General features: G+C 33.0%; 1 protein-coding gene across 1 annotated transcript in view; it reads right to left on the bottom strand.

Moving 5' to 3' along the window:
- Positions 1–24,729, bottom strand: part of LOC101971169 (uncharacterized) — a 70,431-nt gene that overhangs the window by 22,016 nt on the left and 23,686 nt on the right. The window contains exons 4-8 of the mRNA XM_040271302.2: positions 24,047–24,177; positions 17,920–18,108; positions 15,048–15,170; positions 13,533–13,670; positions 13,104–13,221 (exon numbers count right to left, since the gene is read on the bottom strand). Of these exons, the coding sequence (XP_040127236.1) occupies positions 13,104–13,221; positions 13,533–13,670; positions 15,048–15,170; positions 17,920–18,108; positions 24,047–24,177 (699 nt within the window). The remainder of the gene's footprint in view (positions 1–13,103; positions 13,222–13,532; positions 13,671–15,047; positions 15,171–17,919; positions 18,109–24,046; positions 24,178–24,729) is intronic.

The following is a 24,729-nucleotide window of genomic DNA, read 5'->3' as shown; positions in this document are numbered from 1 at the left end:
ATAGGAGACTAGCAACAGACAACACCATGGAGGATGGCTGGACACACACTACCCTGAATGAAGAAAGGCCGCAGTGGTGTGAACAAGCTAACTCCCTTGGAGTTAGCAGATGGTGCTGGCTTTTTAATACCCTGTCACATATGTATGCTCAAGAAAAATGTTTTGTCTTTATTTTTATTTTAAATGATAGCTCCTATTCCTCACTAGCTCCCTGCTCGTTAGCAATTAGGAGTTTTAATGTTAAACACTTTCCAATTTTTGATATTACCATGGAATAAAAATTAGAAAATAAGCTGAAAGTTGAGTATTTTGCTTAAAAATTCAGAAAGACACACTTATTTAACATAAGTCCATCCCAACACTGTTCTACTTGGGTTTTTACATTCCTCTGTCCCCTTGAACACATGGCAGGCTATGAAGGCAGGCTCTAAAGAACACAGCACTATGCACACCCATCTGGTTCTGGGTAGCAGGACAGGATGGCTCCCGCAGGCCAGGATGGTGTATCTTCAACTGATTATGAAGTATTCTAGTGAAGTGCAAGGTGCTTTGAGTGCTTACTGGCTGGTTACATTTGGAGAAAGACTCATTAGCAGTAACTCTGCTAGCCAAGGTGCCCTCATCCAGTCCGAGGCCGAACATGGGTATAGGCTTGTGGGTGGGCATCTGCTTCTCATGTTGGGTCACTCAGTTCCTGACTGCATAGCCTCACACCACATATTTACATTTAGAGATGACCAGAGATTTTCTGTGGCTGAGACACGGCCATTGCTAGGTCAGGACTGATACACTGCACTCTGAGTATCACACTTTGGATGGAAGCTTTTATTTTAATTTTTGTTACATTAGGGTTAACCTCTAATATTTATCAAAACAGTATTAAGTAACAACACTTTCATTTCACTATAATGACACTAAAATTTAATAAGATTTTATTCTTTTGCTATGAAACAATTTCACTGTTGAAATAGGCTTTATTTAAAATATTTCTTTGTTTAAAAAAACCAACAAAATTGAAATTTTAGCTTTCAGCACATATCCAGGCCACTGTGATAGCCTTCAGTAGTATCAAAACCATAAACACTGATGAACATTCTAATGTTCTTAAACACAACAGGACAAACTCCAGTCTGGTGCTCTCTAAGGCAAAATTGTGTCAGCTCTTGATATTTGATTTTTTGTACATAGAACTATATGTAATACTGTGTACCATGAATAAAGATGAATAGGGAGGTCAATTCTGAATAGCAAAGAAGTAAAATTCTACTAAAACAATACTATAAAACTCTACATAAAACTCTTTAATAAAAAATGTAAAAAAAATCTGCTTTATGTTCCTTGAAGTCAGTAAACTGATCTAAAATTTGAAGCCTCATAGAAGTATTACAAGTTCAAACCCAGCCTCAGCAATTTAGTGAGACCCTAAATAACTTAGAAAGATCCTGTCTTTAATAAATAAATATGTATACTTCACCACTGAGCCATTCAGTGTTTAAGTGTTCCTGAGTTCAGTCCCTAGTACCATAAATAAATAAATAACTTTCAAGTTTGTGCTTCGATATAGATGGAACACCAAGTAGGAAGAAGAAAAACAAATACATTTTTACAGGTAGTATTATGTGTGGGTTTAGAAGAATGCTATTTCTGTATAATACCCTTAGTGTAGGGAGCATGTGTTTATCTACCCAAAGTAACACTTTTATTTCTCTATGGTTCTTTCCCAATATTGATTTCTAGATGTTTTAGTGAGCTTTTTCTCTGGTGTGACTAAGAGGCCTGACAAAAACAGTTCTAGAAGAGGAAAATTGTAATTGGGCCTCACAGAGATCTCAGTCCATAGACAACTGGCTCCAATCCTCAGGGTCTGAGGGGAGGAAAAACATCACACCAGGAGACTGAGGTGGAGCTAAGTGGCTCAAGACACAACACTAGAAATCAATGATGGGGAGGGGAGGGGGGAGAGAGAGTGTGTGTGTGAGAGAGAGAGAGGGAGCGAGCGAGCACACACTCTACACAATAAGACAAAATATAAGCCTCAAAGTCATGTCTCCTGGGAACACTCTTTCTCCAGCCATACCCTAACTGCTTTCAGTTACCACTCAGAGATCAACTTACTACTCGGCTAAAGGCTTTTATAACCCAATTGTCTCACATTTAAACCTTCTTCTATTGTCTCACACATGAGATCTGGGGGAACACATTGCTAAATCATAGCACCAGATTTGAAGAAAAAGAGTCTGCTTGTATCAGTGTCAAGGATAATTCTGTTATAATATTTTTATATTTTCCCTTTAAGACCTGAAAGCACACAAGAAAGATTATGAAACTAATATTGATTCAATTATTCTCCACATTTCTAATTAATAATTATTTTTACTAGTACAGAATACCCTTTCAGTTCACTAAATTGAGGAATTTTATATCACATTGGATAAGGAAATCTATCTATAACCATTATACTAGGGCTGATAAGTCTTAAGCCAGAAAATATCCAAAGGTTAAAAAGAAGAATTAGCATGTTTTCACAATAGCCAAATTCTGTGACAACAGAAAGAATGAAGCTCCACTGGAAAGACAGAAATGAGGTTTGGGCCCTGTCCAGGGTGGAAAGAAACCATTTGTCAAATAGCTGACTTTTCTTACCCCAAACGGAGCAATTTTCTGTCGATCACCAGTCCTCACTACATGGAGAGACACTTGTGGGGCTCCCTCTTATTCATGTGTGTATCCCTAGTGCTGGTTAATACTGGGGCTTCAATGAATGCTCACTGGATCTGCTTGAGAGGAGGTGCTCTCTTATGTGAGAAGGAATGTTTCCTTAAGCCTCACTGTAACCTCAAGGAGATCACCTTCTATTTGCCTTTGGTCTGATTCTGAGAGTAACAACTCAACTTCTGGCTACCAATTTGACATTTCACCTTTTATGTATTAATAATGGAATACACTGGATAAATGATATGAGTGTTCTGGTTGTGATGTATTGTTCTATACATCAGCCACCTGTGAAATAAATAACTGAATCTGTTTAAAATGCTAAGTATTTTTTACCTCTTGAACATGGACAGAACTGAGTTCTTGAATTTGTAAATCAAAGTAAAAGATCCTAAAGTTGGGTGATTGTACCAATATAAAACCTTGAAACACTCTGCCTAATGAGTATTTTATATTTTTCTCTAAAATTTCAATAGAAATAGAAATTTCTGTTGACCACAAAACTGCAACTTCCTCAATCACTTCCTGAGGACCTTCCATTCTACATTATATTCCAGAAATCTTCTTAGTGCCCAGGAATATTGCTGAAAAAGAGACCAGGACCAAGAATTTAAATCAGCATGCTACAGTGACACAGCCACATCAATGTTTGTAGCAGCTCAATTCAAAATATTTAAAAGCTATGGAAGAAAAAGCCATGTACCCTTAAACAGATGAATGGATAAAAATGTGTTATATATACACAATATAATATTACTCAGCTATAAAGGATAATGTAGTTATGGCATTTGCTGGTAAATGGATAGAACCAAAGAATATTATGCTAAGTGAAATAAGCCAGTCTCACTCCAAAGAAGATCAAATGTTATTCTGATATGTGAACACTAACTAATAAAAAAGGGGATATAAAGGGGAAGTATAGAAGCTCATTGTATTAGACAAACTGGAATGAAGGAAAGGAAGGAAGGATGGAAATAGGAAAGAGAGTAGAATAAATCACACATAACTTTCATATATATATATATATGACTAGTATCACTCCACATCATATTAAACCACAAAAATGGGATCAAAATTGTAATGAGCTGCACCCCATGTATGTATAATATGTCAAAATATACCCTAATATCATGTATATCTAACAACAACTACAACCAACAAAAAGTGTAAATGTGTTACTCAGGAAATGCAGTGAGGGCTGCATTACAAATTTCATGTCCTACATACCTTTGTTTGAATTATTCCCTTATTTTATTAAAAAAGCAGTATAATTATAACTAGTTTTCTATACCATCTAAAAATCACACAGTCATATATTTAATAGCATTATTTGGCCTTAGTTTAAGACATATTATGGTAATATCACTTGTATATTTGTTCTTAAGAAACAATTTTATATCTTTCAAATGCTATTGATAAAAATATTACTTAATGAAAAACTGAGGCCAAAATTAGTGAACATCTGCTATTCAATGGACATCCTCAGAATGGTGGTACTGGCTGAAAAACAAATAAGTATGATCCAGAGTCAAGTAAGATCATCACAAAATGGGAAATTCTCCCATAAATATCTGGGTCATTTAAGATCTTACCCCACCATGAGGCACTTTATTGTGTTATATCTATATAATGTGAGTTTTGTCTTGGAAAATACATGTAAGAATCCACTGGGATACTCATCCTAGCTCCTTATAATAGCTTAATATCCTTTCACAAATCTGAGAACTCAGAGAACAAGGATGATCTTTGTCTTTCCCTTCAATACTAGAATCTACATGGCTGACCAACAATGTGTTTTCAAAGAACAGAAATAAGAGTTGGGAGAATATAATCATAATGTTCCATACATGGCCTACTTAGGTGAAAACTGTACCTCAACATTCCTGTGTTCCCCAGGACACAGAGTTGCTAGTATAGGAGGCTTCCTTCCCCATGTGGACTTGATTCTATTTATACCTTGAGCACCAAGTTTTGATGTGAAGGGAATATAAAGGTATTGGGACATCTGTGTGATAAAAAAAATGCCCTCAGATCTGTTTGAAATGTGGTAACATCTTGTCGCTGAGGGTGCAGCACACCTGAATGTGGCTGGCCTGTATCAAAATGTTCTGAAAAATTACCACCAGAGGGAGTTGTAAAGGTTTAATGCCATAAATGTGCACAGATAATTAAAATACACCACTACCCTTCACTTATACTTCATAACAACTTATGATCACATACTATATATAAGAATTATTAATCAATACTATGAAATAGAAAAGAAAATATAATTCATTCAAAAGTTGAATGCATGTGAGGGTGCACACCTGAAATATCCCATACTCTGAAAGCTAAGGCAAGTGTTTCACAATATTAAGGCCATCACAAACAACTGAGGAAAACCCCAACAGAAAATAAAAAAGAGCTGAGGATATAGCTCAGTAATAGGACACCCTGATTTCAGTTCCCCAAATCACAAAAAGGGAAAAAATAATACATATTTCTTGTCAAAATAATACTTTAAATTTAAAAGTTGTAAAATATTAAGATAAAAATTTATTCATCAAATAATTCCATAAAGGGGTGCATAGAGAAGTGACAGGGTGAAATAAACTAATTGCCTCACATATTAACACACACTTATAAAAAGACATGCAAAGACAGATTGCAAAAGAAAATTAGGCAAAAGCCTTAAACAGCCACTTTATTAGGAGATATCTGGCCAGATATGGTGGTGCATACCTGTAATCCCAGTGGCTCAGGCAGCTGAGGCAGGAGGACTGCAACTTCAAAGCCAGCCTCAGCCACTTAGTGAAGCACCAAGCAACTCAGTGAGACCCTGTCTGTAAATAAAATACAAAATAGGGCTGGGGATATTGCTCAGTGGTCGAGTGCCCCTGATTTTAATCCCTGGTACCAAAAAAAAAATAGAAAGAATAAAAGAAAAAGGAAAAAAAAGATATATCTAAGTGTTCAATAATCATTAAAAACTAAACAACTTTGTAAATTTGGTAATGTAAAATAAAATCATATCATATACACAAATTAAATATTATTGATGTACATGTGGAATAAATGAATTCTCATAAATTGAATATAGAGTTTAAACTGTTATTATCCATTTGTAGAAACTGTTTTGTTATCAAGCATACATGATACACCCCCATCAGAATCAGAGATTGAAATTACAGCCCTGGTACGTTAGAGGATATAGTTAAGTGCAATAAAAGGGCCTATATAGGGCTGGGGTTGTGGCTCAGCGATAGAGTACTTGCCTAGCACATTCGAGGCCCTGGGTTTGAACCTCAGCACCACATAAAAATTAAATAAAAGTATTCTATACATCTATTTACAAAAGGGTCTACATAAATCCAACCATACTAAGAAAAGTATTTAATGTGAGTGAATGCTACAATCAAACCAAAAGGTTGATGTCAAAATAAGAGACACAGATCACTTACAGGACTATTGTGTGCACAATGTGTGTGACACTGGAATTACACACAAGCATCCACCAAAAAAAAAACATATTAAGAAGGATCATTTTTAAAATATGATGAAATATGAGCCTCCTTACTCTCCCTCCATTCACGAAAACACTAAATAAATATCTACTCCTGTTTCGAGTCCTTCTTAAAGTTATAAAGGAACAACTGAAAAAAAAATGTGTACCATCAGATGAGTAGGAAGAATTGGAGTACACTTGGGCATTATCCTGCCTTCAGCAGTGGGCCATATAACTGGTAACAATGCCCAAATATAGTGTTAATCTGAATAAAGAAAGACTTATTGGGGTCATAAATATAGCATATTTAACTCTAAATTGTCTGTAATTTAAATGCTGATTTATCTGGTGCACACAGAGGAAGGAAGTAGATATACACTGGAGAAAAAAACTGTGGTTTTCTATGGCCAGGCAAGATGTATGGGCTTTATTCCATGGGACCAGTGCAGAAGAGGAGTTGAATCTCCAGGTTTTCTTTAAAGGAATTAGCCAGCATTTTCTGTGAAGTGAAAACTGCTGTTGCTAATATTTGAGCTTCTATCTTCTACTTGCCTCTAATTTAATAGGAATTCATGAGTTATTCAGTATTTAATATAAACCTATTAATACATTCGACTTTTTATGTGTCAGTTTCACATATCTTTCAAGCAATTGGTCTATTTGATCTATGGTATCAACTTTGTGGGAATTGGGATTTTCATATTATGTTTATACTTTGTAATCCATGGGAGCTATAATGATGTCTCCTCTTTCACTTCTGATGAGAAATCTGTTATCTTCTTTCCCCTGATTAGCCTAGCTAGAAAATTATTAGTTTTATTAGTTTTTGGTTTCGCTAATTTTCCCAATTTCCTATTATCAATTTACTTATTTTTTATTAAATTTGTTCTTTTAATTATTTCCTAAGACAGAATCTTAGACTGATATTAGATCCTTCTTTAATATACACACACAATGCTATAAATTTTCCTGTAGGCATAAATTTCACTTTACCCCACTGAATTTGACAAACTATATTTTGTTTTCATTTATCCCAAACTATTTTTGAATATTCAAATGCACATTGGTCAAAATAACCCATGTTATTGAGAATTACCCTAATACTGTTAATCTTCAGTATTTTAGAATTTTTCATCTGTCATTTCTTGCTTAATTTCTTTGCAGTCTGAAACCATTTTTATCATTTATTTCTTTTTAAATTTATTGTATTGTATGGCCCAAAATGTGGTCTATAAATGTTTCATGTGAACTTGAAAATAATTCATATTATGCCATTGAGTGATGGATGTCAACTGCATATAGTTGATTGATGGTATTGTTGAACTCAATTATGTTCTTACACCACACAAAAATAAAATAAAGGTATTGTGTCCAACTGCAAATTTTAAAAAAATGTTAAAAAAATACCTTGTACAACGCGAACTGTCAAAAATCTTACTCTTAAACTGGGTGGATTGGTGCATTCCTGTAATACAAGCAGCTCAGGAGAACTGCAAGTTTGATGTCAGCCTCAACAATTCAGTGAGGATCCACACAACTTAGTAAGTTGTCCATCTCAAAAATAAAAAGGTCTGTAGCTAGGTGCAGTGGCACATGCCTGTAATCCCAGAAGTCCAGAGGCTGAGACAGGAGGATCATGAGTTCAAAGCCAGCCTCAGCAAAAATGAGGCACTAAACAAATCAGTGAGATCTTGCCTCTAAATAAAATACAAAATGAGGCTGGGGATGTGACTCAGTGGTCTAGTGCCTTTTAGTTCAATCCCTGGTACACCCAAAAATAAAAATAATAAAAAAATATAATAAAAGTGTTGTGAATGTGGTTTGGTAATAAATTGAGTTTAACCCTCAGTACTGAAACAAAACCTTCCTCTTAGACAAATAATAGAGAAAAGTTGTAAGCTTTAAAAATTACTGCTGAGATAGGTAGGTAGGTATAAGCAAACTTGATGAACTCAAACTTATTTGAAGGTTCCCTTTGAAAGAAGTACTTGCACTACTATTACTTTTAAAGCTGATACTTATTACACAGAATAGAAATGTACTAAAATGTACTAACCCTCAAGCCCCAATTTCAACATTTGTTTACCCTGACATCTTAAAACAGCTAATTCAGACTCTCTCTCTCTCTCTCTCTCTCTCTCTCTCTCTCACACACACACACACACACACACACACACACTCACACACATACACACACACAAACACTTTCTCTGTAACACACACATACACACACACACTTACACCAAGCAAGCATTTTCTTCATAGCACATGGAGAACATGATAGAATACTATTAGGATTAAAAGGCTCAGAGAAAGGGGAAATTATTCTAATAATTCAGTAATTATATTACAGGACAGTCCACATTGCCAGATTTAAAAATTTGTGAAAAAACCAAAAAAAAAAACAAAAACAAACAAAAAACTCAACCCCTGTATTTTGGTGTTTTATAAACAGCAAATATAAACAATAAGCAACTATATTGAAGGATACTTACCACATACTTTGTTGAATATTTTGTGCATCTAATTTATATAATTTATGCATGTTATTTACTGCTTCAAAGTTTTCTAGAAGTTTAAATGGTAATGGTAATGGTAGAACAATTACAAATAAATTAATATAAACTTGCAAAAAGTAATTTTATATAGTGAAAATAATCAATAACATGTACATTATTTAAAGGCTGTTTACACTTTTAGTCTTAAATCATAGTTCAGAATAACAAAGTATTTAACACAGTACAAACCCCATTGGAGATCAGTGAAACCTCATCTTTACTAGAGAAAATTTCAAACTGTGAATGTTGTGTTCTTATTTAACAACTTTTCAAACTAGTTAAAATGAGTTTAAAGTGAGAGAAAAATAGTAAATGAGGAAAAATTATACACTAACATAATTTTCTATTAAATTATAATATTAAAATAAGAAAATACAACATTATTCTTAGTAGTGAGTGCCAAGTTTTAAGAACTAGCTAGGATAGACAGAATTACTGAATGATTTTTTCAAAATAATGAAAAGAAATGGTATGATGTCTGTTCCAAATGCCACTTATGCAGTAAGCTTCATCATACCAGTGAAATGTTAAATTCTCCACATAAATGATACCAGTAATGATCAAATGTAACTTAGATAACAGAAAACTTTACGGTTACTGATAAAGCACACATAGACTCAAATCAGATTTTCCAATTAAGTGATTTATAGGAGTATTTATACTATCAGAAACGCTTACTTCTCCATTTAAACATTATTCCATTGCTAATAGAATTGTTAGAATAGATCTCTAATAATTTGCACAAAGACTGAGTCTCTACTCTTGTGAAAACAGCACCATTGTGTAAGACTCTGTGTGTGTGTGTGTGTGTGTGTGTGTGTGTGTGTGTGTGTGTGTGTGTGTGTGTGTGGTGTTGGCTTGGTTCTCAAGACTCACTCCTTCCCTCAGTCAGAAATTTGATGTTACACACTGATTTTGTTAGAACAAGGAATTTTACTAATATCTACTTACATACTATCATAATATACAAATCTAAGAATGAACATTTTCCCCAATATATCATGTTCGTATATAATGCAAAAACTACAGAACCTGTCACATGACTGCTCAGTCCCAAATACTGAAACTGTGGATACTTTTTCCCACCAAACTTGAGAATGGTCCCAGTCTGAAGTAAACTACTATCTAACTAAAGTCTTGATCACAGATAAGTATTTACACTCAAGGCAGTTTATATCTACAATGCATAAATGTCAGCGGAATATTTACCAAGTGTATACAAAAAGTAAATATTTAAGGTTATGAAAATCAATTCCAATTTTTAAAATTAAAGCTAAAATGACCCTTTTTAAATGTTATTTTCAAAGTTAAGAATAAACCCAGAAATGTTTCCTGAGAATTAGAAGGCATTTTATTTAATAACAGTGCTGATATCTACTTTATAAAACATTCTCATATTTTCTAATCAACATTCATGGTACCCACTTTAATATAAATACTCTAACATATTCAAATTCTCACAAGTTAGATTGTCATTCTTTTTCCAACTGTCTGAATGATTTGTGAAGCTAACCAAGTCAATAAAATTAAATCACAATAAAGGTTTATTTAATATATTTAGTATGCTATCTTTCTTGTGGTGCAGGCAGAAGGAGACCTTTGCTCCAGTGTTATTCATTATATTTAATATTGGTAGATATTAGGAATTAATTCCATTTCCTTTGAATTACGCTAAACTGTTTCATCTAATATAAGAGTAACCATATATCATGACTTTGCTGAGACAGGTCTAATGGCTTAGAAATAACTTAGATGTAAAACAAAAGATCAGAACAAAAATTGTCACAGAAGAACAAGATTAATGGACATAGAAGAATTTACTTTTTTAAATGATACATTCTATAAGATAAATAAAAATGTGCAATATTAATTTTTAGAGCACCTTTTAATATATGTAACAAATTAACATCTGGTGCATTTTTCACCTCTGAAACTTTCTTTTCTTTTTTAGAGAGAGAGAGAGAGAGAGAGAGAGAGAGAGAGAGAGAGAGAGAGAGAGAGAGAGAGAGAGTTTTTTAATATTTATTTTTTAGTTTTTGGTGGACACAACATCTTTCTTTGTATGTGGTGCTGAGGATCGAACCCGGGTCGCACGCATGCCAGGCAAGTGCGCTACCGCTTGAGCCACATCCCCAGCCCCACCTCTGGCACTTTCTATCATCTAATGTTTTCATGAGTATCCTTGAAGTCCATAAATTATTTAATATCTCCCCCTTCTTTGTGCATGAAATAAAAATCTGGGATTTAAAAAGTACTAACTTCACACAAAGGAGGGCTATTTGATATCACTATTTCTGTTTTACTGCTACAGATTAACAATGAACAACATTGAGATCAACAGTTTTACAATTCTCTGACCCTCTCATTTACTAAGCATCAGAGACTAAACATAATTTCTTCAATAGAGTTTGTATACATGCACATGAGTCCTATTGCTATTTCAGCACTGTAAACAATATATAAAAAATTAAATCTCAAATTGCAAAAGAAGTTAAAGAAAAATTCTACCTGATATAACAATTAGTAATAGGAAAATGTATTAATAATTCACAAAAAAGTTTACCCATTATTTTTCCTAAGAGAATCATATATAACTATTCAGTTACTTAAATTTAATAACTTCATAATTTTTGGAAGTTTTTTTAAGCAAACTGACACATCAGAATGCAAAACAGAAAAATATCAATCAGTTTCAGCAAAGAAAAATTATAAGTCTTTTCTACAAAAGACTTATAAAGATATAAATGGCTATAATTCCTCTATTTGCAGAAACACATAATGGAATCTTTATAAATCTGCCATGTGCATCAATATCTACATAAACATATACAGATATAGATATGACACATTAATGGCAAATGATTTGAACAGTGTGTGGGACCAGCAGAGCTTCATCAGACCATGGCATTATATGTATCCCGCATTTTTAAGAACTGAATGATGAAAGAAGGTCCCCTAGCAACAATCTGAGGTGGAAGGTGACTGAGTGGACAGTTCTCAATACTCATGATTGTAAGCTTGCTGCAGAGAGCCAGCTCAAAGGGAAGGCTATGTAGGTTAGGGTTGTCATTCAAATACAGTTCTTCAAGGTTTTCCAGTGTACCTGTTTTATTTTTTAAAATCAATAATTCAAAAAAAACCCATTAGTTACTATACAAAGGTGCAAGTGGGAATTAATATATAATACATATTTCCCACGCTTCTCTCCATTTTAAAACACTCAGAACCACCAGTCTCAAACTTCACTACATATACAACTTACCTGGGGAGATTTTCTAAAACCCTGATGACCAGGTCACACTCCATAACGATTTATTCAGAACCTCTTCTTTTACGCTTGGTTTTTAGAAAATGCTCCAACTCTAGAGATCTTTTTGAGACAGTTTGGCATTCATATGTGTATTGGTGTGTGTGTGTTTGATATTGATACAGATCTTTCATGAAGAAAGTTACCACATATTTGGTAGGTAAATGAAAATAAATTCATGTAGTCTTACAAAAAGTTTCCTTACATGATTATGCTTATTTTACACATAAGAAGTTCCAGTTTTCCAGCAAGAGTTTGTGTAGATTATTCAAAGACATAAAACTAAAAAGTGAAAGATTCAGATTTTAAATTGCTAACAATCTCCAAAACCATTGTTTTTTTTTGTTGTTATTGTTGAACCTTTGTTTTTTATATATTTATATGTGGTTCTGAGGATCAAACCCAGTGCCTGACACATGCTAGGCAAGTGCTCTGCCACTGAGCCACAATCCTAGCTCCCCCAAAATATTCTTAATTATTAATCCAATATTTTTAAGCATATTATAGATGGAAGAACAGTATACATAGAATTATTAATTTAAGAACTCACAGTTATTTACTATGTGACCTTAACTAACTCTGTGTAAAATAGTATTACAACCTTCACTTATAAAATTAAAGGTGGTCATAATTATATGAGATAAAGGATATAAAAAGATTTAGCAAAATTCTAAAATGCACCCAAATATTAATATTAATCAAATATTATTATTGAGCCTAAGTCCCAACAATAATAATTTGTTTCAAGTCTGTGATTTTTCAAATTTAGCAAAAACAGAAAATAATTCTTTTAAATTAAGATTTCATAAAACACACCTTATTGGAAATATAAATATACCATACTATATTCAAAAATACAATATTAATCACAATACCCCAGGGGGAAACAAAGCACCCACTAACATTAAGTATCTGTACTCCATAAAAAAACTCACAAGGCTAATATAACCTCAGCTTACAAAAACAGATTTATCTGAAATACTGTGTGAAAATACAACAGGTAATTACTAGTAGAGTTAATAATACATAGGGTTCCTACCAATTTCCTTAGGAAGATGATTAAGCAGGTTATCTCCAAGGCTTAGATGTGTGAGATTGGTAAGGTAACCAATGCTTTTGGGAAGAATGGTCAACTGGTTGTTTGTCAAGACTAAATTCTAAAAAAAAAATAACAATTAAAATGTTATATACACATTTCCTACAACTATATAAATTTAAAATAATACTTCCACAAAAAATAAAATAACAGGGAAATTAAATCAGATGAGACTTAGTAAGTTACAGGATCTTCTTTCAAAAATTATCATTTGCTAGAAATATAAAAGGAGATTATGTGAACTTAAAACTCAGCCCTAATCCTATAATAGAAAAATCTATCTGGTCCAAGAAATAAAAAATGGTGAAGAGTTAGAAAGATGAATTCCAAAAACTCCAATCATATCCTTTTAAAGCCCCTGACGTGATTTACCTGTAAATCTTGAAGATAACCAATTTCATTTGGCAAGGATTCTAATTTGTTCTCCTCTATATCCAACTCTCTTAACTTCTTAAGGTTTCCAAGACCTTGGGGAAGCTTCTTTAGAAGATTGTTTGATAATATTAGAACCTACAGAGAAATAATTGACAGTTTGATAAAACATGATATGGAATTTTATATATATATATATGTATTTCATTTTTATATCAGACATATATGACAACTGTGTGGCTTAAAAATTTATAAGCAATGATAATTTTCCAAATAGTAAGTATTAGGATAGGTAACATTTGATTAAATTACATAAAATATTTAATTTACCACTCTAAAAATTTTCAAACCCAGTAGAGTTATTGGAAATAATTTTTAATGTCAAAATTAAACTGAAAATTTGACTATAACTAAATGATAAAAAATTTTAAAACATTAAATTTTTCATGAATATCATATAGTTAGTTAATCTATCTGATACTGAAAAGTTGCAAATGTCTATGAAACCACCTGTTGTAAACAATCACTTAAGGAAGGTCATAACTGACAATCCACAGTATTTATAATTTGTGGTATTTACTACATTTCAGGCATTCTAAAAAAATAAAATTGGGGGAGGGAGGAAGATGTCCTTGTTTTCTAATAAATTATAAACTACCAGAGGAGTAGGAGTCAGTAATGCAATGGGGTTTTGAAACAAGCACTAAGAAGAAAGTTGTTCAGAGACTTCTAGCTAATTTTATATCTTCTTATTTCACCCATGCTTTCAATCACACAATACTATTTCATCGTAACAAATTAAATAAACAAGATTTTTAAAAACATGATATAGGAAAATTTTTTAAAAGTTGAAGTACTATTGGTAAGCTTTACTCATCAAAAAGATGAACACTTTAGGGACTCAGGTAAAAGTGATTATCCCTGACTAAGAAGGTGAAAATAAGATGGATCTTTATTCATGTGGATGAATTTTTAAAGAAAAAAGAGGATGAAAAGAGTTACATGCTGGAAACAACTGGAATAAACATACAGACCTGAAAACATGCTAGATTTCCAACAAATAGCAGGTGAGTGATTTAGGATGCAAATTAGGTCAACATCATACAGTAAAAGGTTCTAAATGCCTGTCTTAGTTATCCATAATTATTATGGTAAACAAGATATGGTTTTTAAAAAGAATTCAGAAAAATGGCCTAAAGATGCTAAATTTTAATACCCCTTCCTTCAAAGTTATATTAGAGCATTCAAACCTACCACCTTTTACTGGGCAATGGTAATATTGAACCTAGACTAACTCATATTCAGTAGTATTAAATATTAATGATCAGTATTCAGAAGTATTGAGTCTAGACTAATTGATCCAATCCTGCATCATCCTAACAAGGTCATATGTTTAAAAGAGTTCTTATTATCATCACTTTTAATTAAGATCTTCAAAGAGAAATCACTTATTTTATATAAGTAGATAATGGAGAAAGAGACTGAGAAGTTTAACATGCTCACTAATACACTCACCTGAAGAGAAACAAGACCAGATAAATCCTCAGGGATCATTCTTAGCTGATTATTGGCTAAATTCAATTCTATCATGGTGTTCCAAGTTCCAAAGTCCAATGGAAGTAATGTTAACTGATTGTCCTGGCAAAGACAAAATGCAGCATTTCATGTGGAACCATTAAAACAAAGCTCCATGTGTACAGTCTTTTGGAAATAAATCTTAAACCTTATTCCCCTTCTTGATATCTAAATCAGGGATTTACAACCAACAATTAAAGCATCGATTTTCCAAAATTGTTGCATAGTACCGAGCTTTTGCTTTGAAGTTAAAAAGGAAGTTTGTTTCCTATGTGAATATGAGTAATGGAAATATAAAAGTACTGCAACGAGAAACCACTTCAGAGTTCAAAGATAACAGTCATAAATTTGATGTTTTATTTCACAATAATGTTTAGAAACCATTGGAGAAAATGTGACTGTTCAAATTGAGATATGAACACCATGAAAGAAGATACATGGCCAAGAGGAAACCCAGGTGAGCTCAGGAGTGGAAGAGATGCTGAGCAGTAAAAAGAGGAAAGGGATGGGGATGTGGCTCAGTTGGCAGATTGCTTGCCTCCCATGCACAAGCCTCTGGGGTGTGATCCCTAGCACACACACACCCTCACAAAAGAGGATGACAGAATACATTCATCACTAAATAATGAAAACATGATGGAGTGCTATGATATTAATTAAGCATTTGAAATTACCTTTTTCCTGCTTTTACATGTTCACTTTTTTATATTTTGGATCGAATCCAGGGGCACTTAACTACTAATCCACATCACCAGCTATTTTTTTTTTTAAATTTTAGAGACAGGTCTCACTGCATTCCTTAGGGCCTCAGTAAGTTGGTCAATCTTCCTATACCAGCCCCCTAACCTGCTAGAATTACAGGTGTGAGCTACCATGCCCATCAAATTCCACCCTAAATAAACTATTACAATGGTAATGGAAGAGGGTGATATCACCTTTGTCTCAGTTGGGTATCAATGTGCCAATATGTTAACCAATTGGTCGTGGATTTCTTTTACATCTTTAATAAATATTTTAGTTGTTAATGGACCTTTGTTATTTAATTTATTTATATGTGGTGCTGAGAACCAACCCAGTGCCTCCCACATTAGGCAAGCACTCTAACACTGGGCCACAAACTCAGTCCCATCTTTTACGTTCTTTTGTTAGTGTATATTTCTAATTTTTTTCTGCAACACTCATGGATCCTTGTGTCTTTTTACACAAAATCATCAATATAAGAAATCCCAATCAGTGAATATATATTTAAAAATCGAGTATATATTTTGTAAACTGAAATTTATTATTTATTAAAAATATTTAATATTACCTATCCATGCCCAGACTACCAATAGGTACAGTATGATAAAGTATTTTTATTAAGAAATACTTACTATAGGTGCTTATATGAGGAAGAATACAACAAGCTTCATTTTGATTTTTTTCAAGAGAAAGTTTTGTGTAACCTTTATCAAGTTTGAATAGAAATTTAGGAAAAATGCTATAAAGTGTTTTGTTGTTTTACTAAAAACAACAATCCTTTCCAAGCTAACATACTGTAATAATGTCAAATTCATAAAAGTGTATAATCAAATATAAAAACTAATTAATATTGGGATCACTATGTTCTAAATCTATTACAAAATGAAAACACAGAATTAATATTATTTACCACTACATTACTGTTACTGCATATATTAATTATGTAACTATTAAAAATTTTTTTTGTAATAGGATTTTGAATTTATACTACTTCAGTAATTATGTTCTTCCAAATTACCATAAAAGATACATACTGTATTTATGACAAAGTATAGACAGAGTCAAGAAATTGTAAATTTAAATTATAAAGAATAATTGTGACTGGTTCATCAAAGACAAAAAGATATTGAATGATATAATATAAAGAACCCTCTACCTAGATTTAAAAGAATATAGGAAGCTGAATTCCTGCCTCAGCCATGAAATAGCTGTATGGCCAAATAGACTGTTTTCTCTGTGTAGAAAGTTTACTAAAAATTAAATCACTGGGCTAGATAAATCACCATTTCTTCACCTCTTTCACAATAAACTATTACAAACATGAGATCCTTTCACTGACAGTATAGAGATAAGAAATAAAAAGAACTGCAGATCAGAATTACTTATGGGTGGTCTTTAAAGAGATACATTTTAGAAAACACTGACTATATATGTACACATAAATACCTAAGTATTTACTGTATTTAATCATACTCTAAACAGCTTTAAACTTTATGTATGCAAAGAATTTTTTATATGCTGTGACTTCCTAATTCTTAATAAATTAAGAATATTGTAACTGGTATTTAATATTCTTCTATATCTGAGCATCAATTTTGGTGGCTCTGCAGTATTCCACTTTAAAAATTTAAATCCCTAAGAGTAATAATAATTTGGTACCTTTAAAACTGTTCTGCAATAAATATACCTACAAATATACTTTAATAAAACCTCATATTAATTCTTAAGGACAAATTCCTAGGGTATTATACACAATTCTAAAATACTTTTTAACTGATAAACACTGCCCCCAAGGGGCTGGGGTTGTGGCTCAGTTGTAGAGTGCTTGCCTAGCATATGTGAGTCACTGAGACTGATTATCAGCACCACATATAAATATATAAAATAAAGGCCCACTGACAACTAAATATCTCCCCCGACTCTGTGTGTGTGTGTGTGTGTGTGTGTGTGTGTGTATCCCCTAAGTAGACTTTGTCAACAAAGTAAAATGACACATAACCCACGTCATTAGAGACGATAGAATATCAATGCATTAGTAATTCCTCCTTTACTCCTGATACAAAAACTTTACCTTCATATTTAGTTTTCTTAATGCTTTTGCTCTAGAGAAAATTCCATATGGGATTTTATTGATCTGATTGTGTTCCATGTTGAGGGAACAGATGGTGAAAAACTGAGCTGGACCACCCACTGGATATGACTGGAAGTAATTTCTAGCCAAGTTCAAACTGTTCAGTTTCACAAGACTGCATAAAAGGCTCTGTTAAAAAAAAAGCATAAATCTAAATTAGAACTGAAAAAACTTCATTTGAATAGAACAGCAAATTCTAAACACAAATGCCTCAAGGCCTTGCAGAGAAGGATCTATAGAAACAGGTTAGGCTGATTCTGTGACACTTCCTCCAGATAGTCAATACTCAATTACAGCAAGCTGTTGTCCTGCCTCGTGGAAATTGTGAAGTCAGTGCACTCAGATTTTTCAGATTTCACAAGAAATCAGGAATTTTTCCCTTTTTTTGAATTGTTTGGCTTTAGTTTATTTGAATCACTCTATAATATAAAGTACACATTATGACTGAGAAGTATCTCAAGGTGGCTAGTTTGAGAGTGCTATGCCACTTACTGTAACAAACCCTATATAGGTTTTAGTTATATAATTATCTAAATTAGTATTAAGATTAACATTACTATTAAGAGTAAGCTGGAGTTTTAGCTCAGTAGTAGAATACTTGCCTTGCACACGTAAGACCTTGAGTTTGATCCTCAGCAGCACGCAAAAATAAATAAAAATAAATAGTAAAAAAATTAACATAATTCCTGTCACAGTATAAATCATTATTCAATAATTTAATGGTTCTTTAGGAATACTAAATTCAGAAGCTGATCATTCCTTTTTATATGGTAAAATTTGAAGGAATACAAGTACCTATTAAGCAAGTACTTACTAAACATAAACTCATATGTTCCTACTTTAGTTTCCCACTATATAAAGAAACTGCTAAGTGTGTAAATATAAAGAAATCTCTGCCTTTAAGAACATTAAACATTTTTAGAGATATAAATCACAGATAGCAAGCACTTAGAAAATAATGCACAATTGCTATATCATCAATAATAAATTACACAGAATAGGTGCTCATTATTTAGGCTGGATCAAGGAAGAGCAACATTAGTAGCCCCTGAAAGTGTGTTAGAAATGGAGATTCTAGGCTGACTCCCACAGAATTAATATGCATTACAACAAACTTCTCTGTTGACTTGCATACCAATATTTAAGAAATACTGTTTGTTATTGGTTATTCAAATAGTTTTGAATCAGTCTTGCCTTATCATTTAATAGCTTGTGATTTGGAGCAAACTATTTTTCTTTCTTCTTTTCTCTCTTTCTTTATTTACTGGTACTGGGGATTGAACACAAGGTTCCTCCACCTATGAACTATATCCGTGGCATTTTTCTTTGAAATTATCTTAGAGTTTCACTAAGTTGCCCAGGCTAGCCTTGAACTTGTGATCTGACTTCAGCCTTCCGAGTAGCTGGGATTGCACGTGTGCACCACTATTCCTGTTTGGGTAAACTGTTGAATTAATACTTGGTTTATTCACTTTTGAAATGATAATGCCTTACTTTATGGGTTGTAGTAAGGCAAGGGAGACAAAATACACAAACAATTTTACCTTACCTAACATATAATAACTGCTAGAATTTTAGAACCCCTATTTAATTCCAAAGTAAAGAAGAAATACTAGAATACTTAGAAATGCAGAAAATAGACTGCAATTAAATTTTGAAAGATCAAAAAAGAAATCAGAATTCAGAACAGGAAAAAAACAACCTAGATTAAATAAAAATATAAGCAAAAAGAAACAAAGCCCACTGAGAGTATGTGGGTTTAAAGTACCATTCAAAATCCAGCTGTTGGTCCTCCATGAAGGCTTGGTACCTGAGATGTCAGTTATGGCAATATAAAAGGAAGGAAGAAAATAACTATAGAATTGAAAGTGAATTATCTATTTAATAAATATTTGATTTTCACACTAAACATTAAAAATCTATCCTTAGCATCTATTTTTGCACACAGACAAAATGTGAGCACAAGAACAGTGCTTAAGAAAACCTTATATGACAATTCAAGAAAAATGTCTTTAATCTGCTTTATCACAAACAAGTTTTATTGAGACTCATTGCAAAAATGTTATTCTTAAAACTGACAAACTGCTGAACTGATATTCTTCTATGACAAAATATTGATATTTTATTACACTAAGAGTACAAGAAGACTTCTCTTCAACATATTTTCAAAAAAAATTTATAGTTGTAGATGGATAGAATGCCTTTATTTTATTTATTTTATTTTTATATAGTACTTAGGATTGAACCCAATGCCTCACACATGATAGGAGGCAAGTGCTCTTCCACTGAGCTACAGCCACAACCCTCTTCCATGCATTACTTAGATCACACTGTGAAACATAGGTGTTTATCTTTCCTTTACAGTCACATATATCTGGATTCCTATCTTAGGTCTTCTACTCATCAATTTTGCCAACTTTGGTAAATTGATTAGATAATATCTCTCCCATTTTTTCAAAAAAATGTTTACGGTAACAAATCCGACTAAAATAAAACCATCTGTCTTTTCCCCCTATCTATTCAATAAGAATATTCCCTACAAATCATAGGAAGATACTGAATATAAAATAATACATGTCGAGCTCCTAGCTTCATGTCTTGAGCATATGTGCTTAAAGTTATAGTTTCATTTCCTTATGTGTATTTAATCTTGCTAAGTGAAATATGCCAGTCTCAAAAATTAAAGGGTCTAATGTTTTCTCTCTCATATGAGGAAGCTAAAGCAAAATACAGAAATGAAGGAAGAGAAGATTAGTTTCATAAAATAAAGGAAAGATCAGTAGACTAGAAGGAGATTGAGAGGGTGAATGGAGGGAAGGGATAGGGGTATGCAAAGCGATTTTAAAGTCATGCTATATACATATATAAACATAACATACGCTATTTCAATTTTATGTATAAGTAGAAAGAACCACTCAAAAGTGAACAAGTACATGAGCAAAAGAAAATCAGTAGCAAACAGGAAGGAAAATGGGGGAAGGGGCATGGGAAGTAAAGGGGAGGAGCCTGAACTAAAATTGAGTTCCAGGCATGTATGAGTTTGTCAAAAGTAACCCACGTACAGCGTATAATTGTAATGGGGCAATGCTCGCGCGCGCACACACACACACACACACACACACACACACACACACGCACACACACACACACACACAAGCTTCCCCTCACTGACAATAAAAATGGGGCAATATATACACACACATTTAAATTGAATTTCCACTATTTGAATTTTGATATAGACCCAGTCTTTATACTTATGTATATGGACATATATTAAAACCAGTCACTCTTAATTAAGCTCACAAACCGTGTCCAAATATAATCTCAAAAAAAACTAGTCAATGTGCTAATTACTTACCCACTTATGAATACAAGTCATTCATTAGCACGAGGGGTGACATTAAACAAAAGAACCTCATACACTTTGATCATGTGTAAGTTACTATGATCAAAGACAAAAATCCAGATATTCTGGTTCTCAGAACTGTATCTTGTATCTGTGGATTTACTCCTTATCCCATTCAACCTGCTGCCAGCAGAAGTACTCTTTTGTCATAGGTAAGATACTGTCATAGTAGTCTTAATGAACTGATGCAGTCTAGAAACTGCAATTGTGGGAAACTCAATTCCTCTCCCCCCACCAATACTACAGACTGAATCCAGGGGCACACTTACCACTGAGCTAAAATCTCAGCCCTTTTTATTTTTTTAAATTTTGAGATAAGGTATCATTAAATTGCCCATGCTGGCCTTAGGCATGCAATCTTCCTGCCTCAGTCTCGGGAGTAGTTAAAAACAAGCACCACTTTGCCTGGTTGAAATTCATCTTTCAACCCTGGCCAAGCTGTTTCATGAAAATTCAGATACACAAATTTACTCTGTGTGTGTGTGTGTGTGTGTGTGTGTGTGTCTGTTTGTGTATCTACATTTTTAATCATTAGGGAAGAAAAAAAATTTGCAAAAGATCTATCAATTCTTAAGTCAACATTACATTCTTAAAATATTATGCTTGAATAAACATAAGCAAACATTTAAGAGTAAAATTCCCTTTTATTGTTGAGAAACACAGTTTAAAAGAGTGTTATATTATACCCAATTACTACCAACACAAAATAAATAAAAAATGATTTAATATATACAAACAAGCCAAGTTAAAAGTAACATCTATGTAACAAAATGAAATTAAACCTGTCTCCCTCTGTACAAAATGAAATGAAACCTCTCTCTCCCGCTCTGTACAAAACTCAAATCAAAGTGGATCAAAACCTTAGGCATTAGAATAGAGACCCTCATCTTACTAGAAGAAAAAGAAGGCCCTAGTCTTCACCATGTTGACCAAGGATCTGACTTCCTTAACAAGACCCCTAAAGTGCAAGCAGTAAAACCAAGAATCAATGAATGAGATAGACTCAAGCTAAAACATGTCTTCTCAGCAAAAGAAACAATTAATAATATAGAGAGAGACCCTAGTGATTGGGAGAATATCTTTACTGCATGCATGTACAATAAATCATTAATGTCAAAAAACTTACACACACAAAAATAACCCCATCAATGAAAGGTCGAAGGTACTGAACAGACACTTCTCAAAAGAAACACAATCAAAAAATATATGACAAAATGTTCAACATCTCTAACAATTATAGAAAGGCAAATCAAAACTACTTTAAGATTTCATTTCACTCCACTCAGATTGACAATGATCAAGAATAAAGGCAAGAAGATATGGCAAAGAGATAGTAAAAATGAACCCTCACACATTGCTGGAGTGACTGTAAATTGGTGTAACTACTATGGAAAGCAGATGGAGATTCCAAGAAAACTTGAAATAGAACCACCATTTGACCCAGCTATCAAATTCTTTGGTTTATACTAAAAAGGATTTATTATTAGCATACTACAGTGACATAGCCATGTCAATGTTTATAGCAGTTCAATTCACAATAGCTAAACTGTGGAACCAATCTAGGTGTCTTTCAATAGATGAATGGCTAAATCAAATGTACAATGGAATATTATTCAGCCCTAAAGAAAAAATAAATCATGGCATTTTCCAATAAATGAATGGAGCTTTAGAACATCATGATAAGCACCAAAGGCCAAATGTTTTCTCTGATATGCTGATGGTAATTCAAAATAAGGAGGGGGCACTAGAAAGAGTACTTTAGTTTACCTTAGATTAGGTAGATGGGAGTAAAGAGAGGGGAGGGGAGGGGTTAGGGAGATAGGAAGGATGACACCAACATTATTGCCTTATGCACATATAAGTCTGTATTACTGATGTGATTCTATAACATGTAAAATCAGGACTTTGGCTGTAGCTCAGTGGTAGAGCACTTGCCGGGCACATGTGAGGCACTGGGTTCAATCCTCAGCACTAAAGAAAATAAATAAATAAAAATGAAAGTACTGTGTCAGTCACATGGAAAAATCAGTAAAATGATGAATTATACCTACCTATGTATATAAAAGTGCACAAATGCATTCTACTGTCATGGAAAACTAATTTAAATTTTTTTCAAAAATTAAAAAGTAATGTTTAAAAATGAAAGATTTTGGTGACTCTAATATACTAAATACTTTTAATATTACTGCATTGATAAGGGTAATAATTTGTGTCACATTAGAGTTGCAGCTAACATTAATTTTAATAACAAGTAGTATGTTCTATCAAGGTAGTTCTTGCCATTTATCATCTTTCTACAGTACATTTTTATAAAGAACTGAGCAGGATAGATGAGATTGAAAACCAGCCATACAGCTTTTTCTTAATATTTTTACTGCCATTGCCCAAAATGACATATGAATGATTTACACAGTGCTATGGGAACTATAGCACACTAATTTTCCTTCTGATTTTTACCTTATTTATATTAAAAAAAGCTTCCCTGTATCCTTTCTTTCCTCTTTTGAATTCTGTTTTAGTGGTAGCTATATAGGATGCTTGTTATTTTAACAATTTCAGTCACCAAATTATGTCCCCAGCTATAAAGATTGGTTAGTTTTCCCTAAATTATCTTGAAGGCTTATTTCAATCCAGTCATGTTTTCTCTCATACAATTCTTACCTCTGGTAAAGCAGAAATGTTATTGTTCTCCAAATTTAAGTCTTCAAGTGCACTGCAGTTTGCTAGTGATCTGGGTATTGCTGACAGTCTATTGTATCTCAGACCAAGACGATATAAATGAGACAGGTTGCCTGGAAATATAAAATGAACCTCTTTACTGTCACAGGCTATCCACTGGATTACAAGATTCTTATCTTCTAGAACCAAGGAACTTGTATAAGAAAAATAATCAAATATGCAGCTATACTTTGTTAAGTGTCCTATTGAAAATTATTGTCATCTTTTAACAACTTAATCTTTAGAACCAACTTGTGACAAGAAGTTACACAGACTGGGCATCTCTAATGTGAAAATCTAAAGTGCTCCAAGATCAATAACTTTCTGAGCACCATACAAAAATACATCTACATTAATGAAATCTAAGCAAATCCTGCTGAAGAACATATTAGCCACTAATGAGTACATTAAAAATAGCATTTTATTTTCCAGGCATTTTCTAGTTTTATTGTCAGTACGAGAATACACATGAGCTACAAAGAGGGATATAATGACATCTACTATCATAAAAGATTCAAATCAAATTAAACTTACCAAATAACATATATAAGAAAAAAAGTTTCTTTGATATAACTGTTGCTGTGACATTTTTATTACATAGTGTAGGTTAAAATGTCAGATGTTGC

This window comes from Ictidomys tridecemlineatus, chromosome 12 (genome assembly GCF_052094955.1).
Source record: "Ictidomys tridecemlineatus isolate mIctTri1 chromosome 12, mIctTri1.hap1, whole genome shotgun sequence".
Classification (NCBI taxonomy): domain Eukaryota; kingdom Metazoa; phylum Chordata; class Mammalia; order Rodentia; family Sciuridae; genus Ictidomys; species Ictidomys tridecemlineatus.
This window is presented reverse-complemented; position numbering and strand designations above follow the sequence as displayed.